Source organism: Cordyceps fumosorosea (genome assembly GCF_001636725.1).
Source record: "Cordyceps fumosorosea ARSEF 2679 chromosome Unknown scaffold_1, whole genome shotgun sequence".
Taxonomy (NCBI): Eukaryota; Fungi; Ascomycota; class Sordariomycetes; order Hypocreales; family Cordycipitaceae; genus Cordyceps; species Cordyceps fumosorosea.
This window is the reverse complement of record NW_017387301.1, coordinates 48308-71170: the sequence shown is the minus strand read 5'-3', so window position 1 is coordinate 71170 and position 22863 is coordinate 48308. Positions and strand designations below refer to the sequence as shown.

The window sequence follows — 22863 nt, the reverse complement described above, 5'->3', positions numbered from 1 at the left end:
GTGTGTCCGTCCAGTCGGGCTGGCTGAACCAAGTAAAGCCAACTGTTCGTTACAGTGGCTTTAGCGCCCGTCTCACCTGGTTGGGGTGTGTGCTCGTGTCAGCGAATGGGTTGGTACCTATGTATGCAGGTATACAGATAGGTATACGCGGAAGGCATTGATTGATTCTTGGCATGGTCTGTCCTTTCCGGATTGCTTGGCTGCCGAGCTTCGAATATTAATGATTGCTTGATCTTTTCTATTTCTACTTGTTCTCCTCCTCTCTTCCCCAATTGACCTATTTGGTACTAATTTCTACCTTCCAAGAAAAGAGCTTGGCTACCATTCCCGCCAGCAACAGCGTCAAGGATCGCGATAGGCTTGCAGACCGCCGCTGGCTCTCGTATTGGAAACAAGAGCACCTGCCAAGGCGCCTGCATGCTGAGACCTTTTTTTTTTTTTTTGAGAGGCCAGGAACAAAACCAAGCCAAACAATCTCCGCAGCTCCCGGGTCCGCCGAACTACTGTACAGCGCTACGAGGAAGCTCGCATCCTTGTCCATTGCGGCTCTGTGTGCGCACTTATTATTATAAACGACGAGGCTTGCCCAGATTTCGGGTTCCTCTTGTTCCTGATTTGTTTTCACCTCGTTCTTCTTCTTCTTCTTCTTTCCTTTACCCCAGACGACAAAGACGAGAGGGAGAATCGTCAATTCGACAGAAGGACGACGGAGTCTCAAATATCAACACAGCCTATACCTACATACCTGACGACGACGACGACGACGACAACGACGACAACCATGGGCCGCAGCAACAGAGGTACGTACTGACCTACCTACCTACCTAGCTTCCCCAGAGCATATGCACATTCCAGAAGGGTCGGCCGAGATGAGGTTGATTACGGGCTGCAAGCCATTGCGAGCTAAGCGAGGCATGCGTGCTTGATTGGTCTGGTCTGACCGCTTGCTCGAGACTTGGCGGTACCCAGGGAAGAGCAAGACGCAGTTTGCAGCAAGTCTGGGAATACTGGTTGACGAGGATTCGATGGGTGACTGCGAGTGCAGTGACAGACTGGTGACGACTTGACGGAGAGGGCGACGACGGCGACGACAACCGGCGAGGGCGAGAGCGAGAGTCAGGTAGCGCGTGGAATGCTACGGCTTGGTGCTTGGTGGGCAGCGGGACAAGATGGATGGTGAGGTGGTTGGCAGTGGGTTGGCAGCGCATCCACCACTGCCAGCTCCCACTTCCCACCCACCGCTGCACCACAGGGCTGGGCTGAGTTGGCGCTGATGAGGTGGGCAGTGCTGACCGACGGCGCTGTCTGGGTTGGGTCTTGGGCGAGGCTGGGCGACTTGGTTCTGCGACGGCTTGCACTGAAAGAGGACCACTCTCGGTGCCGTTCAGGCCGTCCAGTGCCCTGCTGAGCTGACGACCTCGCCCGCTAAATCTCCTCTCCCCCTCAGCTGCCCGGCCCCCACGGGCCCATCAGGCGGTCCACAAGTCTCTTGTTCCTCCCGCTTTGGCTCTGGCTCTGGCTTGCACTCTCTGGCTTGGCACTCTCTCTACTCTCTGTCTGTCTGTCTGTCTGTCTGTCTGTCTGACCATCTGTCTGGCCTCCTGTCTGTCTTGTCGCTTCTGGTCCATCTTCTTCGCCTTCTTTCTTGCTGGCTGTTGCTCCGTGTCTTCTGGTCGCTCTTCTGCCACCTGACGCTCTCTGCACCATCACCACAACTCATTTCTCACACGCGCCACAAACCCTCCACTGTATCACGCCGCCACGAATCCACGCATCCGCGCATCATCCGTATTTCGCCCTTTACCCCATCCTCATCTCGTCTCTTCCATCCTCCCCCCTCCATCCCCTCGTCTCTCGCTCGCCGCACCCTCGCCGACACACGCACGACCGAATCCCTCATCTTGACAACAACCACTCGCATCTTGCTAACATTCGCCCGCTCGGCTCTGCAGTCCTCTCGTTCGTCTCCCAGTTCTCTCGCTCCAAGAGCCCGCCCACGCCCGCCGCATCGCCTCCCGCGACCTCTCCCGTCGCCGCCGCCGCGACCACCAACGAGCCCTTTCCGGATCATCACATCGGCCTCAACCTCCCTCCCACGCCGCCCTCCTACCCGGACTATGGCACAGTAGACGCTGACGCCCCCGAAAGCCCCCCTCACAAGCGTCAGCGCAGCACCTCCCGTCCTCTCTCCATCAGCTCCTACCAGCCGCCTCTCATGGACATCACCGAGGACACCATCCCGGAGCTGCAGCCCGTCTTCTCCTTTCTCAACTCCCACTCCAACAAACTTTACCAAGAGGGCTATTTCCTCAAACTCGACGACCAAAACACACGTACGTCCTTCCATTTACCCTTCCCCTGACCTGGTCACACCCCGCCTCACCACCACCACCATGACCCCGCCATCCCCTGCGCTTTGCACCGCTGCGCACGCTCCCTCTCTCGTCCAATCTAACCGTTTCCACCCCCAAAATGCAACGCAACCCATTAACGCTCACCATATAGAGGGCAAACCTAATGTCGACCGGACATGGACCGAATGCTTCGCCCAACTCGTCGGCACCGTCCTCTCCCTCTGGGACGCTGCCGAGCTTGATGCCGCCGGCGAGGATGGCGAGGTTCTCCCTAAATTCATCAACCTCACAGATGCCTCCATTAAAATGGTATGTCCTCTACACACACATCCCACGTGCCTCACACTACTCCCAAGCCACCCGACCGTCACGAGCCTTGGCCTACGCCATCTGCATGTGATGCGACCTGAACCTCATCCTCATCCTCACCTCCCTCACCTCGTAGCCTCGCTGACACCGCTGTCCAGATCGAGTCCCTTCCTACCCGCTCCAAGGACGAGCAGCCCTTGCAAAACATTCTCAGCATCTCCACCGCTGGTCGCAACCGATACCTCCTCCACTTCAACTCTCACCATTCCTTGGTCCAATGGACTGCCGGTATTCGCCTTGCCATGTACGAGCACTCCACCCTTCAAGAGGCATACACTGGTGCCCTCATTGCCGGCAAGGGCAAGACTCTCAACAACATCAACGTCATCCTCGAGCGCGCCCGCTTTCCAACCGAATCATGGGTCCGAGTCCGCTTCGGTGCAGGTGTCCCCTGGAGACGCTGCTGGTGTGTCATCACTCCACCCGACGAGAAGGAGTTCGCCAAGCAGCAAAAGGAGATGAAGAAGCGCTCCGCCTACGACAGATCCGCCGTCCCCACCCTCAAGGGCGACATCAAATTCTACGACCAGCGCAAAGAAGGCAAGAAGCAGAAGAAGCTCCAGCCTATTGCTTCCATCACCGATGCGTACGCCGCCTACGCCATCTACCCTCAGGCCAAGTCCCTTGTCGATGCTTCCACCCTCATCAAGATTGAAGGCAATGTTTCCATCCACACCGAGCCTCCCTCGTCCACCGAGGGCTTTGTCTTCGTCATGCCCGAGATTCATCCCATGGTCACCGGCTTCGAGATGCTGTTGCGCAACCTCGTTCCTACCTGGGACACGTTTGGTCTCTACGGCCGCCCTGGTCGTCTCGTCGCCAGCGTCCTTGACCAGCGCTCCCTCATGTTCGCCATGCCCAAGCACAAGCGCTATGGCTACCTCGAACTCCTCGACGTTGCCACCCTCATCAATGACCCAGGCAGCTCTAGCTGGAACGAGCGCGAGTGGCGCAAGCGCCTCAAGGAAATCACCGGCACCCGCATGAACGCTATTGAGGAAGGTGGCCCTCGCAACGGCCGCAACAGCGCCAACAGCCCCATGGGTAGTATGCGACCCAAGGTTGGCTTTGCCGATGACGGTGCCTCGACCAGATCCTCGCGTTCCCATTCCCTCAACGGCGGCCCTAGAACGGATTCCGCTCCCCCAGAGGCCCAGGGCGGCTGGCAACAGCCTGGCTCGGTACGTGCCCCAGTCATCGCCGCCTGCTAGAAAGCTCTTTGAAGCTAATATGTGTCCTGCCAGGATGTCAACGCCAGACCCTATCCCGGACCCCCCGGACCCCCCGGCCCAGGCGGCCCTCCCGGCGGCCCAGGCGGCCCCGGGGCTCCCATGTCCAACAGACCACCCTATCCTCAAGAACTTGGCGGCCCCGAAGACGGCCGTGCCACTCCTCAAATGATGCGCAACATGAACGCGCCAGAGCCCGTCTCCCGCCCTCCCGCGTTCAACCACAATCCTCAAGACCGCGCCAACAAAGCCTACCATTCCCCTGAGCTCCGCCGCGCTAACAGCAGGCTCTCCAGCTCCACGCTGGCTCAGATGCACGAGGCTAGAAACCAACCATACACCAACGAACTCGACGGTCAACCCATGCCTGGCGCCAATGGCCCGCCTCCACCGCCTCACGGCCAGTACATGGGACCCCCCGGCCCTCAAGGTCGCCCCGGGCCGCCGCCCTCCTCCCTCGGCGTCCCCCCTGGCCCAGGTCAGAATCGATCCAACTCGCCATACGGGCCGCCGAATCCTGGTATGGGCCCCGGTCTAGCTCCGGGTGGCCGGCCCCCCACTGCGGAGGGACGTCGCTCTCCGTATCCTCCCGGGCAAGGACCCCCTCCCGGGCAAGGACCACCACCTGGCCAAGGACGCGGCCGACCGCCACCCGGCCAAGAAAACTTCAGACCCGGTCCCGGCGGACCCGGTCCCCGTGGCCCCGGAGGACCTGGAGGGCCCGGCGGCCCGCCCTCTGCTGGCCCCATGCACCGAAAGCCCATGCCCATGCGCGGGCCTCCGCCCAACCGTGGGCCGCCACCCTCAGCGGATGATATTATCGATGCCTATAGCGAGATGCGTGCCCCTACAGGTCCTGGTCCCGGAGCTAGGGGTACCGGAGGCGGTTACGGACCGGGTCCCGGCGTCGTACGCCCATACACTCCGAATGGTGGCCAAGGACCTCAGGGACCGCCACCCGGCAGCTTCTCACGACCGATGCGAACTCCGCCCACGGAGGGTCAACGACCCATGCATCCTCAGCAGCAACCGCCTTCCTACCAAGGCCAGGCTTTCTGAGTGAATGAAACTACAGATACCGCCACTCCGTTGGGACGAAGCGGATTCGTTGAATGAGTCATGATGTTGCGTGGGACCTGGACGTGCAAGGAAACATGCAATGGCGTTGTCAAGGTGTTTTTTTTTCTTGATTGCTTTTTTGGTTGGGTGAGAATCAATTTGCCCTTGGGATATACAGGATGGCATTCTCGGCAGGACAGACTTTGTTGACAGGTCTATCTGGTCTGTTTGTTTTGATGTTGGTGCGACAAGGACAACGAAAAGCACATTGGGGTGGTCGTGCCAGACTGATATGGGCACGTTACCGCTCTGACGACTATAGAACCGATTCCCTCTCTTGTTTTTTTCTTTGTTTTCTCGAGTTTCTCTTGTTTGCTAGGCGCTACCTTATCCTCTTGCGGATGGATTTGTGCGTGGCCCATAGTTATCGGCGCTGCGATGCCGGACACGTTTTTCTGAGTCATCTTGTTATTTTGGGCGTTCAATAGAAGACTTGTTGATCTATGCCTCACCGACTTTGCTAATCTCGCGCCGGTGGTGGTTCTCACCGACGGAATACGAGTTGAGCCTCTTCTGGTTTTTGTGACTAGTGAAGTACTAATACCTATCTGTGGTGGTGGTGAAGCTGTAGGGCAACTGAAGTACGTCGGTCGCCGCCGCTTCGTGCTCGTACCGACGAGGCGAAACTCGTATAGCAAGGGCGGCAATCTGCAACAGCCCGCCCCAACGTGCTAATTGAATCCTACAAGCTCGCTTATCGGGATTCTCAGTCCAGAAAAGGCTTAGACTGGCTGTTCCCGAACTCGTAATTCGTATTTTTCGATTTTAGTAGCCCCCCATCTCGATGGATTTTGGCCAACGCTCTTCCTAGCAACGTGACCCTCTCAGTCACAGGATGTGAAAGCCTGGCGGACGACTGGATGGAGCAACTTCACAGTCCTGGCTTTTTGAAAACCTTTTGCCTTTGATCGGTTGACAAGGGCGGATCGGGCACACCCCCCCTTCCCTGTACGTGCAGGTAGACTTCTCGTCGCTGAAGTGACGCATCCCTATATGTGAAGGATCAGAGTTGTTGAATGTCTTCCCGCCCCCGTCACTGCTGCCTAGTTCCATCGGCGACTTGATTTGCTGACGGATCCTCGGGCCGCCGGGTTAGATCCCGTCACGTAAAATAACAGCCTTGTGGATTCAAAGCCACGTTGTTCTGACGAGAGTGTATAGTTGCATCCGCTATCGTGACGCTTTTCACGCCCGTACAAGACTACCTTCCGCCTGCGAGAGGTGCCCCGTACCTCTATACGATTTACGAGCAAGCAGCTGATGCGTCTTGGCCAAGGGCGCTGCCGTCACCCAACTTGGTCGTGTTGGTACGTATCACAGCTTAAGCAACAACCCGAACACTGACTGCCGCAGGTTCCTTTCCAGGAAAGGAACCTGAGCGGCGCTGCTCTGACCTGAGGCTTACTTGGTAACTAAAACTAGTGAGCCCCCACTACTTGAACATCTAGTTGTAGGTGGAAAGCATAGGCAAACGGCCTTAAACGCCTGGCTCCCTACCTCTCTGCTCAGATCGAGGTAGGTCGCCCCTGAGATACCACGTCGGCGGTATGCACAACCTCTTGTTGGCTACGGGTTTCAAGATGTACGAGTAGACGCTCCATTACGCGGGTTGGTTAGCTGCGAAGCGGGCTCGAGTGGCGGGACCGACGGGACGGGCCGCGGCAGTTGTAGGGTGACGCGATTCCAGCAGACCACACAACTGCTGCGACCGGACGACTCTTGCCAACATCGACTCTTGCCAACATGCTCGTCATTCGCATTTCGCAGTGGACACGGACAACCGTGCATCGCAACTGGGAACTGTCATGGTCTCTTGGGGAGAAATCAGTCGCGCCGGGAGCCTGGTGGCGCCACTGGCAGGTCTCGACAGCCCTGACTGCACAAAACGTTGTTGGCTGCAGTATGCAGTGTCTAATAATGCAACGCGCCGGCTACATACATACATACATGCATACATACATACATGCATACATACATAGCTGCACTGGCAACCCCTCAACCCACTAGGGCTGGCTTGGGCAGCCGCCATGTGCTGGCGCCAAGGCGCGCGGCGACAAGACTTACGCGTTGCCACCAGCCATGTTGGCTGCAACACCTGCAAGGCATATTCAGCCTTGTTTTCTTCCTTTTCTTTTCGCTGGACATCTCCAAGTCTGCGCACATTGAAGATGGCTGTCCCTATTTGGTTCACCTGGGTCCTCGTGGCTGTCGTCGGCTACCTCGTCTACATAAAGTCAACGAGCAAGGACAAGACCAGGCTCCCGCCCGGGCCGAAGCCGCTGCCTGTGCTAGGGAACCTCAATGACTTCCCGCCGCCCGGAAGGCTCGAGTACCAGCACTGGCTGGAGCACAAGGATGTTCACGGACCCATTAGTTCCGTCACCGTCATGGGCATGACGCTCGTCATCATCCACGACAAAAAGGCCGCCCACGAACTGCTCGACCAGCTGGCGTCCAAGACGTCGGGACGGCCCACCATGGTCATGGCCAACCAGCTGTGCGGCTATGAGGCCATTGTCGTCTGCCAGGGCTACAATTCCACGTTCCGCCGCTACCGCAAGTACCTGCATCGCGAGATCGGCACCAAGGCTTCGGCGACGCAGTTCCAGGACGTCCAGGAGGTCGAGGTCGGCCGCCAGCTCGTGCGCGCGCTCAAACACCCGGAGCAGTGGAAGTCGCATCTAAAGACGTGAGACCATTGCCGTCGCTTGTTCGAATCTGTTGCAGACCCCTGACGCTTCTTATAGTACCGCCGCCGCCACCGTCCTCAAAATGGCCTACGGATATACCATCGAGCCTACCAAGCCCGACATGCTGGTCGACCTGATTGACCAGATGATGACCGAGTTCTCCCTTGCCGCCGTTCCCATGGCCTGGGCAGTCGACATCATTCCCGCCCTGCGCTACTTGCCCGAGGGCATTCCCGGTGTCAGGTTCAAGGAGACGGCGCGCCGGTGGAAAAGGTCTGTCCACGCATCCGGCTACATCCCCTACAGCTTCGTCCGTCGCCAGATGGCCAGCCTCACCTCGTGGCCGTGCTACGTGTCCAAGCTCGTGCAGCAGCTCACGCACGAGAGCGCCGATGGCAAGCTAAGCGACGAGGATGAGCATGCTATTATCTGGACCGCCGCCAGTTTGTACGGCGCCGCCGCCGACATCACCGTCATCACGCTCACGGCTTTTACCGCCGCCATGATCATGTTCCCCGAGGTGCAGAAGAAGGCTCACGACGAGATTGACCGCGTCGTCGGCTCGGAGCGGCTGCCAACCTTTGCCGACCGCAAGAGCCTGCCTTACATTGACGCGCTGGTCAAGGAGGCCTCTCGCTGGTGGCCCATCTCGCCCATGGGCTTTCCCCATACGGCAACCGAGGACATCGAGTACAAGGGCATGCGTATCCCAAAAGGCTCGCTCCTCCTGCCCGCCGTCTGGTGGTTCCTGCATGACCCCGAGGTCTACGCCGACCCGGAGCGCTTTGACCCGGACCGGTTCCTCCCGCCGCGCATGGAGCCCGACCCGCGTACCGAGGCCTTTGGCTATGGCCGCCGCATCTGCCCCGGTCGCTTCTTTGCCGACTCGAGCCTGTTCCTTAATATAGCCCAAACGCTCGCCACCTTCAGCCTTACCAACAAGGTGGGAAAGGACGGCAAGGAGATTGACGTCAACGTCGAGGCAAAGCCCGGCCTGCTGACGTACCCTGCCGAGTTTGAGTTTCAAATTTCCCCAAGAAGCGCCAAGCACGTCACCCTCATTGAGCAGTTCGAGCGCAAGCATGCTTGGGAGGCTGGCGATGCAGATCTCCTTGACAACTTGGAGGACTTTACGGTGAGGAATTAGCTTCCTCCAGCCCAGACTGATAGTCCATCACATATCCCTTGAGGACGATAAGCTGGGGAGGGAGACATGATGGGTGCAGTTAAGCGCGCGAATACGATTTGGAGGTTCATCAACTTCCGCCGACAGGAGGAGATTGAGCTTGTAGAGGAGACTTGGTACGTCCCGCGCCGTACTGTATGTAGCAAGAATAAGCTATCTTGGTTTATGCGGCCTGTTTCACCTCCAATGGCTGAATAGCGGTACCGACGTGCCATTCTTTAGTTCGAAGCCAAGAGCAAAGCTCTCACCGGCAATCCCTCACGGCAAAAGAGGAGAGGGCTACCCGTTGTACAGCGCAAGTGCCGTGCCTATGCACGAGGGCGCACCCGTTCCCAAGGAAATGACCGAGAGAAGACATCCGGGACGTCTTGCGCGACTTTGTCACGGCGTCCAAAAACGACGCAACCCGAGCCGGCTTCGACGGCATAGAGCTGCATGGCGCCAATGGTTACTTCATCGACCAATTTACCCAGGATGCCTGCAACAAGCGCACAGATTCGTGGGGCGGCTCTGTCGCCAATCGGTCAAGGTTCATCCTTGAGATTGCCAATTCGGTCGCCGCCGCGATTGGCAGTGACAGGCTCGCTGTTCGCCTAAGCCCCTGGGAGCAAGTTTCAAGCCATGAAAATGGAGAGAGGGCTTGCTTTTCAACAGTTCTCCCGCGTCATCTCCGAACTTAAGAAGCTGCGACCTGCTTACATCCATCTTATCGAGTCTCGCGTTGTTAATAGTGTCGACTGTGAGAAAGAGGAGGGTCTTGAGTTTGCATTCGACATTTGGGCTAATCAGTCGCCAATATGCACCTCACGACACCCTCGTAGTCTTCGGTCGTTACTTCGTCTCTACCCCGGACCTTGTTTTTCGACTCAGACGTGGCATTGAGCCAAACCCCTATGATCGTTCGACTTTCTACAGCCTTGTTCAGGCTAAAGGATACATTGACTACTCGTTTAGTAAAGAGTATCTTGAAAAGATTTTAGCATAAGCCAGCGCTAAAGAAATTTAAACAAATCACTCTTCCGTCGCGGCTTTCCTTTGGCCTCCAGTTCTCTAGATGCTTCCGTATCGTACATGTTTTACTAGATTGCACCCAATCACCGTCGGCCGGCTTCATGTAAGCACGGACTCCACGCCGCGTTGAAAGGGTTTTTGAAAGCGTACCAAAACTACTTCATATAGGGTTGTATCTGTTGTCCTCAATCTAGGATATGCACTCCGTGCGCAGGGGAAGCTCAAAGATGCAGCCCAGATGGTCCAGTAGGGATCTTCCAGCAAGCATTTGGACTGGAGAGCATGCGGAGACCATGCATGCTTTCGACCAGCTTGCACTCGTACACAGAGTAACAAAAAGATTTCAGTCTGCTAATCAGACGCTAAAGCAACAGTAGGCAACGTGTTTTTATAGGAACCAAGATTTTTTAGGGTACAGTAAATATAGGATTATATAGTTAGTTACTTTACTTTATTTCATTAATATTTTCTTCTTAAAATATCGCCGAACAAGTCTCCCAAACATCTCGAATGCGACCTTGCAACGTCACCGCTCCGTCCTGGGCTGGCTTGCAGATGCAGAACAATATGGGTCCAAGAATCGGCCTGAGGCTCCCACACAACCACGGCAAGGGGAATATCCAATCAGTGAACGGCAATCAGTAAATAGACGCAGGAAGCTAATGTGAGTCGAGGATGTAGTCCTTGATTGCCAGTCTGTAATGCTCTCGTCTCAATTGTCATCGCCGCCCTTCTAAAAAAGCGGTTGCTGAGCATCTTTCCCCTGACCGTATAATAGAACTAGATTTGGGGATACAATAGGAACAAGGGAGAGTAACTTGACTACTCAAAATCATCTCTGACTACTATAGAGGGGGTGGGGGGGAAGCGTGCGTTGCAGTGTGCATAGGATATGCAGTGAGAATTTCAGCTTCGGACCAGGATAGTAATGCATGGCCAATCAGCTACTAGAGGAATGGACTTGACGCCCAACTGAAGACAAAAAGGCCTATAGGCGTCCAATGTCTGTCACGGCCGAGTCTGTCTCTGCCTTTCGGCCCGCCATCTTCCTGCATGGTAACGATAAGGCTGTGTCCTTTGACTGATGGTGATGCCAAAAAAATCTCACGCCTAGTCTCTCCCCCTTTCTGACTCAACTCAGAGACTCCTCGTCGACGAGGACTAGCAACGACTTTATCATCAACCCGCCACTCTGAGCAACTCTCTAGTGTGCTTCCCAACTCCGCATGGCGTCCCGTATAGTCCTCGATAGCCCCGACGTCTACGTAGTCGCCTGGATCGCTGCACTTTTTATTGAACGGGCGGCTGCAGAAGCGATGCTGGATGAGGAACATGCGGCCCCCGCTAGCTTCACTAGACACCGAACCGACACGAACGTTTATACTTGGGGTCGCATAGGAGAGCATAACATCGTCATTGCTTCCCTTCCCGCAGGCGTCTATGGAACCACCTCGGCTGCGACTACAGCTTCGAACCTGCTTGCTTCTCTGCCATCCATTCGGATTGGTCTTTTGGTCGGCATAGGCGGCGGCATCGCTCGACCGGATGAGGACCACGATATCCGGCTCGGCGACGTTGTCGTGAGCCAGCCGGATGGGACCACCGGCGGCGTCTGCCAGTACGATTTGATCAAAGCAAAGGCTGGTGACAGACGCGAGCGCCAAGGCTTCCTCGGACGGCCTCCAACAGTCCTCCTCAATGCGCTTGCCAGCATCCAGGCCGAGCACGAGCGGAAAGACTCCAAGATCCCCCACTTACTGCAAGCGATGCTGGAGAAGAACCCAAAGATGGGTAAAAGATTCAAGAAAAATCCTGGTTATACTAATCAGGGCTTCGAGAACGACCACCTTTTTAGAGTGGCAAGCAGCCACGTCCCCGGGCCGGACTGTCGGGGCTGTGATACGGCGGACGAGGTGCAGCGTGATCCCCGGGACACGACCGACCCCTACATTCACTACGGGATCATTGCATCCGGCAACACACTTGTCAAGGACGCCGCTGCGCGCGATCGATTATTCGCCCATGTCGGGGAGGATTGCATCTGCTTTGAGATGGAAGCTGCCGGCCTGATGAACCATTTTCCCTGTCTCGTGATCCGAGGAATTTGCGACTATGCCGATTCTCACCAAAACGATCGATGGCAATGCTACGCCTCAGCCACCGCCGCGGCATATGCTAAGGAGCTCCTGGGCTACGTGCCGGGCGCGGAGGTTCTAGAGACGAGGCGGGCCTTGGAAGTGCTTCAGTCAGGTTGGTCTCTTCATTTTCTTGCCCTTGTTGACTTTAAACAAGTCAATCGAGGAGATCCAGTATCATTCAAACCTAGAATCTGCTCTGACCCGAGTAGTCCAACAACAGATCAATGACGTACAGCTGACGATGACTGCAACAAAAACCGCAACTGAATCTATCAAGTCTCAGCTTCGTACTGATCGGATCAAAGGCTGGCTTCGCCCCCCAGATCCTTCTACAAATGCCAACTACGCGAGAGCTCTTCGTCTTGAGGGAACGGACACGTGGCTCCTGGAAGCCCCTGCTTTCCAGTCGTGGCTCTCGGGATCGAGGCGAAATGTTTGGCTGCGCGGACTTGCAGGATGTGGAAAAACAGTTCTCAGTGCGGCTGTATTAGATCATCTTGGCAAGGTCTCCGGCGGTCTCGTCTTCAGCTTCTTCTTCAACTTTGACAATAGGACAAAGCAGACAGTGGACGGCATGTTACGGTCGCTTACGTTTCAACTTTACCAAGCTGGTCTTGGCCTTGCAGATCTTCTCGACGCCTCGTTTCAAGCACACCAGGATGGTAAGCACCAACCTACCACCAAGGCGCTCGAAGACGTTGTGTTCAAGATGCTTGCAGTCTCGAACAAATGCTTCATTGTTCTGGATGCCTTGGACGAATCTACTACGCAGCGTGAAGTTCTCCTGTGGATGGAGAATGTAGTGTCCAGACAAGAGTTGGGCAATGTTCAGCTGATTTGTACCGGCCGACCTGAATCCGAGTTTTTGCGCGGCATTCCTCGTTTGTTTGGGCAAGAAAACTGCTTTGCCTTGGACAAGCAGGCCGTCAACGCCGACATTCGATCGTGGGTTACAGTACAGCTTTCTCAACGAGCTGATTTCCAAAACAAGTCTTTGTCCGAGGACGTCGTCGAGCGCATCACGAAGATGGTTGGGGATGGAGCGGACGGAATGTTAGATACTGCCGCGTTTGATTAACATGCTGCTAGTTTGCTGACAAGCTTCTTAGGTTCCGATGGGCGTTCTGCCAATTGGACACTCTGGCTCGATACGAGAGGGCTATGAATAAGGCGCTCACATCTTTGCCGCGAAGTCTAGATGAGACATACAGGCGCATGGTTGAAAATATACCGATGGAGCTCAAGCACGACGCGATACGTCTTCTACAATTTCTAGTACATGAGGGACATTTAAGGCTGGATGAGGCTACAGAAGTCATAGCCACACAGATAGAGGACGGGTCGCGAGGGTTTGATATCAAGCGTCGACTGTTTTGCGAGACCGATGTTTTGGCCTACTGCCCTGGCTTAGTGACTATTGTTGATGAAGAGGGGGAACAGCTACATCTTGCCCACTTTTCCGTCAAAGAATACCTTCTCGGAGAAAGTCAGTTCAAGGTTACCCCTGCCAGCGTTTCTATCACCAAGACATACCTGACTTATCTCACGGACATTAATGGTAGCTACAAAGAGACCAGGTCAAATTTTGCGATGGCTCATCTTGCAGCAAGAAATTGGCCACTATGGGCTATGCTGGCTCAAGGTTCAGAGGATATAAATCAAATGGTAGCCTGCTTTCTGGAAACGAAGTCGACGTTGGAACGCTGGGAGTCTTTGGTTCATCGAGAGAAGTTTCGCCTTCTGGAAGGGGAACCGTTCTTTCGATTTGAAGCTGGATTGGAACAAGAAAATTTCGAACCAGCTTGTGGACTCTACTATGCCTCTTCATTTGGGCTCGTAGCGGTGGCACGAGATCTCATAAGTAAAGGTGCGGACGTCAACGGGTACGGTGGCGAGTGTGGCAATCCCCTCCAGGCTGCAGTGGTTGGGCGCCATCCGCATATTGTTCAGCTGCTCTTAAACGAGGGAGCAGGCATCGGCGCAGGGGGTGGCAACTATAAGAAAGCTCTCAGAACCGCATGCGAAGACGACCAGCTAGAGATTGTTCAGCTACTCTTGAGCATCGGAGTATGTGCTGAGGTGGAGGGCTACGACTGTGACGACGCTCTCCGAGATGCACTAATGCGGGACAGTCAAGAGCTTATCTGGCTACTCCTAGACAAGGGAGTAAATCCTAAACAAAAGGGAAGTAATCATGGCAAAAGCCTCCATCAAGCCTCACGCAGAGGCTGTCTAGAGATTGTGCAGCGACTTCTAGATAAGGGAAGAGACCCTCAAGCGCTGGACCATCTCGGCAGCGCCCTCCAAGCCGCCTCGGAGAGTGGTCATCTAGAGGTTGTCCAGCTACTACTAGACAAAGGAGCAGATGTTAACGCGAGGGGCCCTAACAATCGCAATGCCCTGCACGCTGCCTCAGAGAGCGGCCATCTAGAGGTTGTTCAGCTACTCCTAGATAATGGAGCAGATATTACCACAGGGAGGTTCTACTATCGCAATGCCTTGGCAACCGCTCTAAGTAAACGCCACTGGGAAGTACATCTCAAAAGACTGGCTTCGAAGACGCGGAAGTGCCGTAGGTTGTTGAGCGGATGTTGGCTGGCTCTTCGGAGGAGAAATGATGTGGTAGTCGGCAATCACGGATCAACGATCCCCAGGTTGATAAGCTAGGTACAGAATGAACAAGGTGGCGCGCCAGTTGGAGGGGCGAAGGTGCGCTTCTTTTTCCTTTTCTCTTCTCTTTCTTTTCTTTTCTCTTTCTTTTCTTTTCTCTTTCTTTTCTTTTCTCTTTCTTTTCATTAAAAAAATGAAGCAAGAAAATTATGCCGTCACTTGTCCCGACATACATGGCTACAAGCGACCAAGTGTGGCAATGCTCTGGTGACTCGATCGGTGTAGGACGAGAGGATGGAAAGGCTGCAAGGACCTCACTTGCCGGACCAAAGCCCAATTGGCCACCTTGTTTTTATTTATTTTATTTTGTTTTTCTGGCTAAAGCTGCTGAGATTTCCACACTTACCGGGATGGGACGCCTAGAGTAGCCATTTGAACCGAAACGGTGCATAAGATGGCGTGGTGGAGGGCTGGACGGCTCCAGGGGATGGTTGAAGATGAGCTACCTACGAGAGGCCTCGGCTGGGCAGACACTAAAGGGAAGGGTTCTTGGGTTTTCAAAGGAGTGCGTACCTATCGCAGAAAGCTAAATAGATGGCTAAATAAATGAAGAAGAAATGAAAAAGATTATTAAAAAAATGAACATATCAAAAGCTTCCCTCCACACTAGCTCACGGCGAAGCGGAAAACCTTGGCGATGGAGCCACGCTAATACATGCTGATGAAAGGTAGTGTAAAAGGATCCTCAAAAGATTATTTATTGTTGATTTGAGTAGTTTTGATGTTGCTTTTTGTTATGAGTCTAGGGGAGAAACGTCTCCTTTTTGAAGTAAACTTGGTAGATTCAGGTTTCGCACCGAGCGTTATCGCCCCGTCACTGGGAAGAGGACCTGCTGAAAATCGCACAAAGGCGGAAAATACGGGTGCATATCGGAACAGTATTTCCGGCTCCAATAAACAACCCAAAACACCTGAGGGTTGGCGGTGAAGAGAGACAAGCTCTTGAGATCGCGGCTGACGTTGGATGACGCAGCCGCCGGGCTTGACCTTGTTGTGTTGGCGAGGGTTACCTCCATAGCTCACTCTAGAAGAACATTTATCGACTATGGTTTTCCTTCATATCTGGAGCGTGGCTGTGTTAAAATGGCTGCGGCTGAATTCGGGTGTAAAAAAGGCTGCCTTGCCTGATGATGTATGGAAGTTGGAAGTTGCCATCCATCGAGATTGAAGTTATGTCGTTGTCAGTGGAGCCTGGCGCGGGGGCCGAGTGTCCACCGGCTGCCGATCCGGTGCTCCACCCTAAGATTGCTCGTAAATTTCTTATCGCACGTGCATGCTCTGCGATAAGAAATTTATTTTGCTTGCTACGTCTCAGCGAAAACGTGCAGCGTTTGCCTGAGCACCTACTATTCCAAGTCATACTCAGCCACAACAATACCGCCAAGATGAGAGGAAAGCGCTCAAAACAGTATCGCAAGCTCATGGAGCAATACTGCATGACATTTGGTTTTCGCGAAGCCTACCAAGTTCTGGGTAAGAGCCATCACCATCCGCGCATACTTCCTTGCGTTCCTGCAAGCTGGGCGAGGAATCGCTAACGTAGCCGGTAGTGGACGCTGAAATGGTGCAAGATGCGTGCAGATTCAAGATGGACCTGTCGGCAGGATTGGAGCGCACAGTGCACGGCAAAGTCAAGCCCAGTAAGTTGGCCATCGCCCCTACCATGGATTGCAGAACACCCAAGCTCACATTTCTGTAGTGATTACGCAGTGCGAGATTCGGAAGCTGTACGAGAAGAAGAGCGAGCCCGGCATCCGGGACGCCATCGAGCTCGCCAAGAACTACGAGCGCCGCCGCTGCGGGCACCACCCGGACGAGTACCCGAAGCCGCTGTCGACGCTCGAGTGCCTGTCGTCGGTCGTGGACCCCAAGCAGACGGGGCAGAACAAGCACCGGTACGTGGTGGCCAGCCAGAGCCAGGAGGTGCGGCGGGCGCTTCGCGGCGTGCGCGCGGTGCCGCTCATCTACATCAAGCGCAGCGTCATGATCCTGGAGCCCATGGCCGACGACAGCGCCGACGTGCGCATGCGCGAGGAGAAGGCCAAGTTCCGCGCGGAGCTGAAGAAGAGGACACCGAAGCGCAAGCGAGACGAGGACGAGGACGAGGACGAGGATGGGGGGGAGGAGGGTGGCGCAACGGTGGAGAGTGCGGCGGAGAAGAAGAAGAAAAAGTACGGCGCGGGCAAGGAACCGAACCCGCTGTCGGTGAAGAAGGCGAAGAAGAACCCGCAGCAGATTGAGGAGGAGAGGAGGAGGAAGCAGAAGCTGGAGGCCAAGGAGGCGGCGGAAAAGCCCAAGAGGAAGCGCAGGCGGAGGGCCAAGGGCGACGGTGACGGCGAGGGGGCTACGGGGGAGAGCGGCGCCGGCGAAGCGGGCAATGCGGGCGGCGAGGGTGAGGGAGATGACGGTGACAATGAGTAGATGGCAAATTGAGTCTGCTTGTGCTGCATCTGTGGCGTTGTCGGGTATAGCCATTGCATTGTTCATATAAAAGCATGTTGAATATAATCGGTACCTCATACGCGATAAGCATCTACTGGTTCATGTTTGCCCCCAGTACCGATACCAAACAAACAAGCGATGCCCTTGTACCGCCGTTTCATGTTGCCCAAGGACCATGCGATCGGAGAAACATGCACAGCTGGGGCGGGTAAGCTGTTTTGACAATGCAGGATTCGTACCCGCTTGTGAACGCTGCTACGTAAGAAAGAAGAGGCGCAGCTGGACTGGGAAATTACAGAGCCCGCCAGTATGGAGATGCTTGGCAAGGGAAGCTCCCAGGCGATAGGGAATATGACGGCAGCATTCCGTAGATGTGGTAGAATTCTTGCCAGCAAAAAGTGAATGAAAGGAAAGCAAGATCAATTCAACTCTTTCAAGGCATGCACAAACGCTCCCTGGATCAAGTTGACGCATCATAAATTATCTACCCACCCCTTTGCTAGGGAGGCAACAGACCAGACGTTTCTTGGCGGCTCTTTATTAGCCTCCAGGGCATCTCGGACCTGCATGATGCCCGTCCGTTTAGCGCTGTCTTGCCGCTAAAAAACCCCTCCAAATCCGCTAAACCCTCTGGAGTCGTACTGGAGGGAATTCTGTGGAGCCTCGACTCTTTTCGCTCTGGCCCGGCTCCCTTTTCCGTCAAACCGCAAACCGCCCAGGGACAGGTCAACTTCGCATCCCTCATATCATGATCAATCACGGCCCATCCGGATAGGCCCAGCAGAGTCAGAGTTGGGATGAGGTCGTGGCTCGTTCTTTTCGAAATTGTCCATTATATATAATATTTCCTGCACCCTTTCTTCCCATCTTTTAATAAACGATTCCCCGAGAATGGGCACGGCCGACGACGCCCCTGCGCCGCCCACCAGCGCGCCCACTGCCGCCCACCAGCACGCGATGACGCAGCCCATGGTTGATGATTTTGGCCTGCCCATAAAGCGCTTTCCGACACCGACGCCCGAAGACGCTGATACAAACAAGCCGGACGCAGAGACAGCCCCGGCACCGGCTGCTCAGGAGGCACAGTCGAAGCTGAAACCTAAAGAACCTCCCGCTCCGCCCGCAACTCGGGAAGCTTCCGCAGAGGAGCAGCCCCAGCATGCCGCTTCCAACGGCGACGTCAAGCCGACTCCCACCCCGGCTAAAGCGACCGACACGGATAGCGAGAACGATGAAGCCGACTTCAAAGATGCGCAGACTGCCATCGAACCCGAGGCGGCACCTGCTGCGGCGCAGAAACAAGATGCGGTGAAGAGGCCTGATGCGGCGGACGAGAAGGAGGGCGCTACAAACTCCAGTGAAGCTACCATAAAACCCGAGATGGGGCAAACGACAACAGGGGCCACCGCACCGGTCGCGCCGTCGCAAACGTCTGAGCAAGTCGAAGAGGAAGGCCCCGTCATCCTCACCGACGCTGCCGATAAACCAAGACCCGAACGACAATCTATCGACTCACGAGCCGACGGAAAGAACGAGAAAAAGCATCGCACACGTGCATCGACTGGCGCCGCGAGCCACGGTCGCATGAGTCAGGATCTCGGCGCCGCTGCTTCCTCGGCCAACGCGAAAACTGGGCACCATCGTGATACCAGTGTCGCTAGTAACGGCATAGTTGTCTCGGAGTTCTCTCACCAGCAGCTTTCGGTGCAACCCGAGAATCATAAGGAAGATGAAGATGAGGGCTGGCAAGAAATGCCATCCTTTGCACCATACGACATGTATAATGACGACAACAAGTTGATAGCCCGTGAGATGAAGGAGGATGACGTCGAGGCCGACGGTTATGCCGGTCTGGGTGGCGCCGGAAAAGGCTACACTCGGGTAGTCATGGACGAGGATGCCGAGTCAGCCACCAGCATGGACGAGCACACGCAATATCTGTTCAAAGACGCCAACGCCGGCGGCACGAGCATGAATGACGAGGACGCCCGGGACGCCGTGTCGCAGATGCAGGCCACCAAGGACCTCTTGACCGAGGGCCAGCGTATCGCCTACGTCGGTCTCGTTCGTCTGGAGATTGCCAAGCTCGTCGTCGAGGCGGAAAAGGTGGAGGCGACTAGGAAGCTGAAGAAGATGGTCAACATGTCCACCGAGGCGACCAAGATGTGGGGACAAAAGATGATGATTCGGCTGTATGCCCACATGGATATCAGCGAGGCCGAGCAGGTCATGATTGAGCAGCTGGCCGAGCACGGTGTCCAGCCGGGCGACCTGACGCCGACTCTGCTCGCCAACTCGCGGGTCAAGAATCCCATGGCCGACTCGAAGCGAAGCTCGGTGATGAGCTCGACACCTTCGGACGAGCGGCCTGCGGAGGCGCCCCCGCCATATGAGGCGACCGAATCTGATCACGTACCGGACGTGCAGACGCCCTCCCAGATGCCTCATACCGAAAAGATTGATATCGATCTGCGGTGGACCGTGCTGTGCGACATGTTCCTCGTCTTGATCGCCGACTCCATCTATGATGCGCGGTCGAGGATTCTGCTGGAACGCGTGGCGCAATCGCTCGACATCAGCTGGATCGACATTTGCCGGTTCGAGAAGCGAGTGACTGATGCGCTGGAGATGCAGCAGGCGGCGGAAAAGGAAAACTGGAACGAGGAAGAGCACATGGAGGAGCGCAGAAAGCAGGCTCTAAAACGCCGATATATGATGATGGGTCTGGCTACTGTCGGCGGTGGTCTTGTCATCGGTTTATCGGCCGGTCTGCTGGCGCCGGTTATCGGTGCCGGTCTCGCGGCGGGCTTCACCACCATCGGTGTATCCGGTACTGGCAGTTTCCTTGCAGGAGCGGGAGGAGCGGCCATCATCACGTCGTCGGCCGCCGCGTCGGGCAGCTTTATTGGTGGGCGCGCCGCGGGCCGACGGACGGGTGCTGTCAAGACGTTTGAGTACCGACCGCTGCACAACAACAAGCGCGTTAACCTGATAGTCACCGTGTCTGGTTGGCTGACGGGTAAGATGGATGACGTCCGTCTACCGTACAGCACGGTCGACCCCGTCATGGGCGATCTCTACTCGGTGCTGTGGGAGCCGGAGATGCTGCGCAGCATGGGTGACACTATAAATATCCTGGCGACGGAAGCCCTGACACAGGGACTGCAGCAGCTCCTGGGAAGCACGATTCTGATGAGTTTAATGGCTGCGCTGCAGCTACCACTAGTGCTGACAAAACTGTCATATCTCATCGATAACCCGTGGGCTGTCTCGCTGGACAGAGCAACCTCTGCAGGCCTCATCCTGGCAGACTCGATCATTGAGCGTGGCTTGGGTACTCGACCCATTACGCTGGTCGGCTACTCCCTTGGATCCAGAGTCATCTACTCGTGCCTACAAGAGCTAGCCAAGAAGGGCGCCTATGGTCTTGTGCAGAACGTCTACATCTTCGGGTCTCCGGTGGTGGTGAAGAAGGAGGAATATATCAAGGCCCGCACGGTCGTGGCCGGCCGGTTCGTCAACGGGTACAACCGAAACGACTGGATCCTGGGTTACCTGTTCCGGCTGACCAACGGCGGTATCCGTAAAGTAGCTGGCTTGGGGCCCATCGAAGACTGCCCGTGGATCGAGAACATGGACGTGACGGAGCTGGTGGCTGGCCACATGGAGTACCGGACGGCAATGCCCGTGCTGCTGATGAAGTGTGGATGGACGGTGACGAGCGAAGAGTTTAGTGAAATCGAAGACCCGGACCCGGAAAACCACGGCGAGCGGCAGCGGGAGCTCATCAACGAGATTGAGGAGGCGCGCAAGGAACTGGAGAAGGAGGAAAAGGCCAACAACGGCAAGTCGCGGTTCAGTCTCTTCGGTCGTAAGAAGAAGGCGGACAGGGAAGAATGGGAAGTCTACGAGGAGAGCAATGCAGCCGCGGACGGGGCCAAGAATGGCAACGGCGGAGCGACCAAGGCATCGTCCAACTCGGGTGTGCTGTTCGACATTGACGCCATCCGGGCGGAGCTGGCAAAGGAAGAAAACTACAGAGAGCCTGATCCGGAGGTGCTGCAGATCAAGGAGATTCAGTCGACGCTGCCGCCGATGAAGCTGGACATTGCGGCCCCAACAACGGCGCCGTCATCTGGGCCGACGTCGGCCAGGTCGACGGTGAGCCAGCTGCAGGGCGCGAACGCGCGGCGAGAGACGCAGAGCGCCGAGGCACTCCCGATACGGCCGTCGGCACTGGGCGCCGAGGGGCACGCGGTGACGCGCAAGGCGAGTTGGAACAACGGGGTGGTGGACACGGCGGCGTACCACGCGGAGGCGGACTACGGGGCGGACGAGGGGGAGATTTCCATGACGTTTGACACGTCGTTTCACGACGATGGCGGGGTGTCGATGGCGGACGAGGCGCTGACGCGACCGGGGCTGACGACGGCGAAGACGCTGCCGGTGATGGCGCTGGCGGATCCGTGGTCGGAGGAGGCGGGATCGCAGCGGCAGCACCAGCACCAGCACCAGTATGACGATTTGGATGACGAGGACTTTGGACAGGAAAAGGAGATTTCCATGACGTTTGCATAAGAAAGGAGCTTCTAGAAAGATATCCCCCCTCGGCTCGGGCGTTTTTTTTTCATTTTTTTTTTCATTTTCTTCTTTTTCGTTTTACACAGTGGTGGTTCTTTTTTCGTTTTTTTTTTTTTCGCAGGGAGGAGGAAAGGGGAGAGGAGGGGATCATGATTTTGGTGATAGACGAGGGAATTGAAGGGCGGTACGGCACGGCATATGTAATATCAAGAATTGGACGATGAATGCATAAATAAATATTTTGCAGAATTATCTGTCGGGTTTTTGATTGGTGGCTGTGCCCTGCAGTTGACAACGTAAACGGATGGCGGCTGACGTTTGCCGTCGGTCGCCCGGGAGGGCTATTCTTAGCACATGGCCTAATTAACCCTATCAGAAAGAGGGCCGCTAGAAAAGAGGTGAGAGATGAGAGGTGAGAGATGAGCTGCCACCAAAAGTGACAACGGGTAAAGAAGGGTCCAGCCGCAGCGGGGTTAACTGTTAGGTCAATTATCCGTCGATTGCAGAGATGAGGCTCTGGCGGAGGGTACAAAAGGCGACTCGAGTTCAAGATGGATGGGGTCAAACTGGTTAGTCTATTTTTTTTTCTTGTCTTTTTGGAATGTTTTGGATGAATAAAATGAAATCAACAATCGACGAGGGAGAAAAGGGTGCAGAGGGCTTGGCTGGCTGCTGATGCCCAAGACGGGACGAGGCTGCGTCGCCGCGCGCTCTTGGGGGACCAGAATATGTACCCGGAAGGGGGGTTGGTGACGAGGAAGAGACAAGACATTGTAGGACATTTTCTGCAGTTGGATTTTTGTACAAGTGCAGAAAGAGGGGAAGGGGGAGTTTGCGATATTTATGGAAGGCTGGGGAGTAATAAATTCCAGGCAGTATGGATGGACGTGGGAGCCAAGTTCGCAGCTGCGCATGGCGACATGGGGAATGCATGCAGAAGAAGAATGGGACAACAATAGATGGCATGGATGAATACGAAAAAAAAAAAAAGACCCTGGCCCCGGGGAGTTACGGACAGAGTACATTGTTGGTGGCGGATCATCACCCTGTCTGCCTGCCTGTCGAACCTCAGCC

General features: G+C 55.6%; 5 protein-coding genes across 5 annotated transcripts; all 5 read left to right on the top strand.

Annotated features, from left to right (window-relative positions):
• Positions 1-781: 781 nt before the first annotated feature.
• On the top strand, positions 782-5011 carry ISF_00017 (PH domain protein; the record flags this gene model as incomplete). The annotated part of the gene is made up of 5 exons (XM_018843624.1): positions 782-800; positions 1953-2333; positions 2506-2663; positions 2822-3904; positions 3968-5011. The coding sequence occupies 5 exons, from the start codon at positions 782-784 to the stop codon at positions 5009-5011; spliced, it is 2685 nt and encodes an 894-aa protein (XP_018708074.1).
• A 2228-nt stretch (positions 5012-7239) lies between these two features.
• Positions 7240-8908, top strand: ISF_00016 (O-methylsterigmatocystin oxidoreductase; the record flags this gene model as incomplete). The annotated part of the gene is made up of 2 exons (XM_018843623.1): positions 7240-7760; positions 7819-8908. 2 exons carry the CDS (start codon positions 7240-7242, stop codon positions 8906-8908), a joined length of 1611 nt encoding a protein of 536 aa, XP_018708073.1.
• A 2276-nt stretch (positions 8909-11184) lies between these two features.
• ISF_00015 (Pfs, NACHT and Ankyrin domain protein) lies at positions 11185-13174 on the top strand (the record flags this gene model as incomplete). Its single annotated transcript, XM_018843622.1, has 2 exons — positions 11185-12208; positions 12402-13174. 2 exons carry the CDS (start codon positions 11185-11187, stop codon positions 13172-13174), a joined length of 1797 nt encoding a protein of 598 aa, XP_018708072.1.
• Positions 13175-16151: 2977 nt separating this feature from the next.
• ISF_00014 (rRNA-processing protein UTP23) lies at positions 16152-17187 on the top strand (the record flags this gene model as incomplete). The annotated part of the gene is made up of 3 exons (XM_018843621.1): positions 16152-16239; positions 16317-16406; positions 16466-17187. 3 exons carry the CDS (start codon positions 16152-16154, stop codon positions 17185-17187), a joined length of 900 nt encoding a protein of 299 aa, XP_018708071.1.
• A 912-nt stretch (positions 17188-18099) lies between these two features.
• ISF_00013 (DUF726 domain protein) lies at positions 18100-21786 on the top strand (the record flags this gene model as incomplete). Its single annotated transcript, XM_018843620.1, has 1 exon — positions 18100-21786. The coding sequence occupies one exon, from the start codon at positions 18100-18102 to the stop codon at positions 21784-21786; it is 3687 nt and encodes a 1228-aa protein (XP_018708070.1).
• Positions 21787-22863: the final 1077 nt, after the last annotated feature.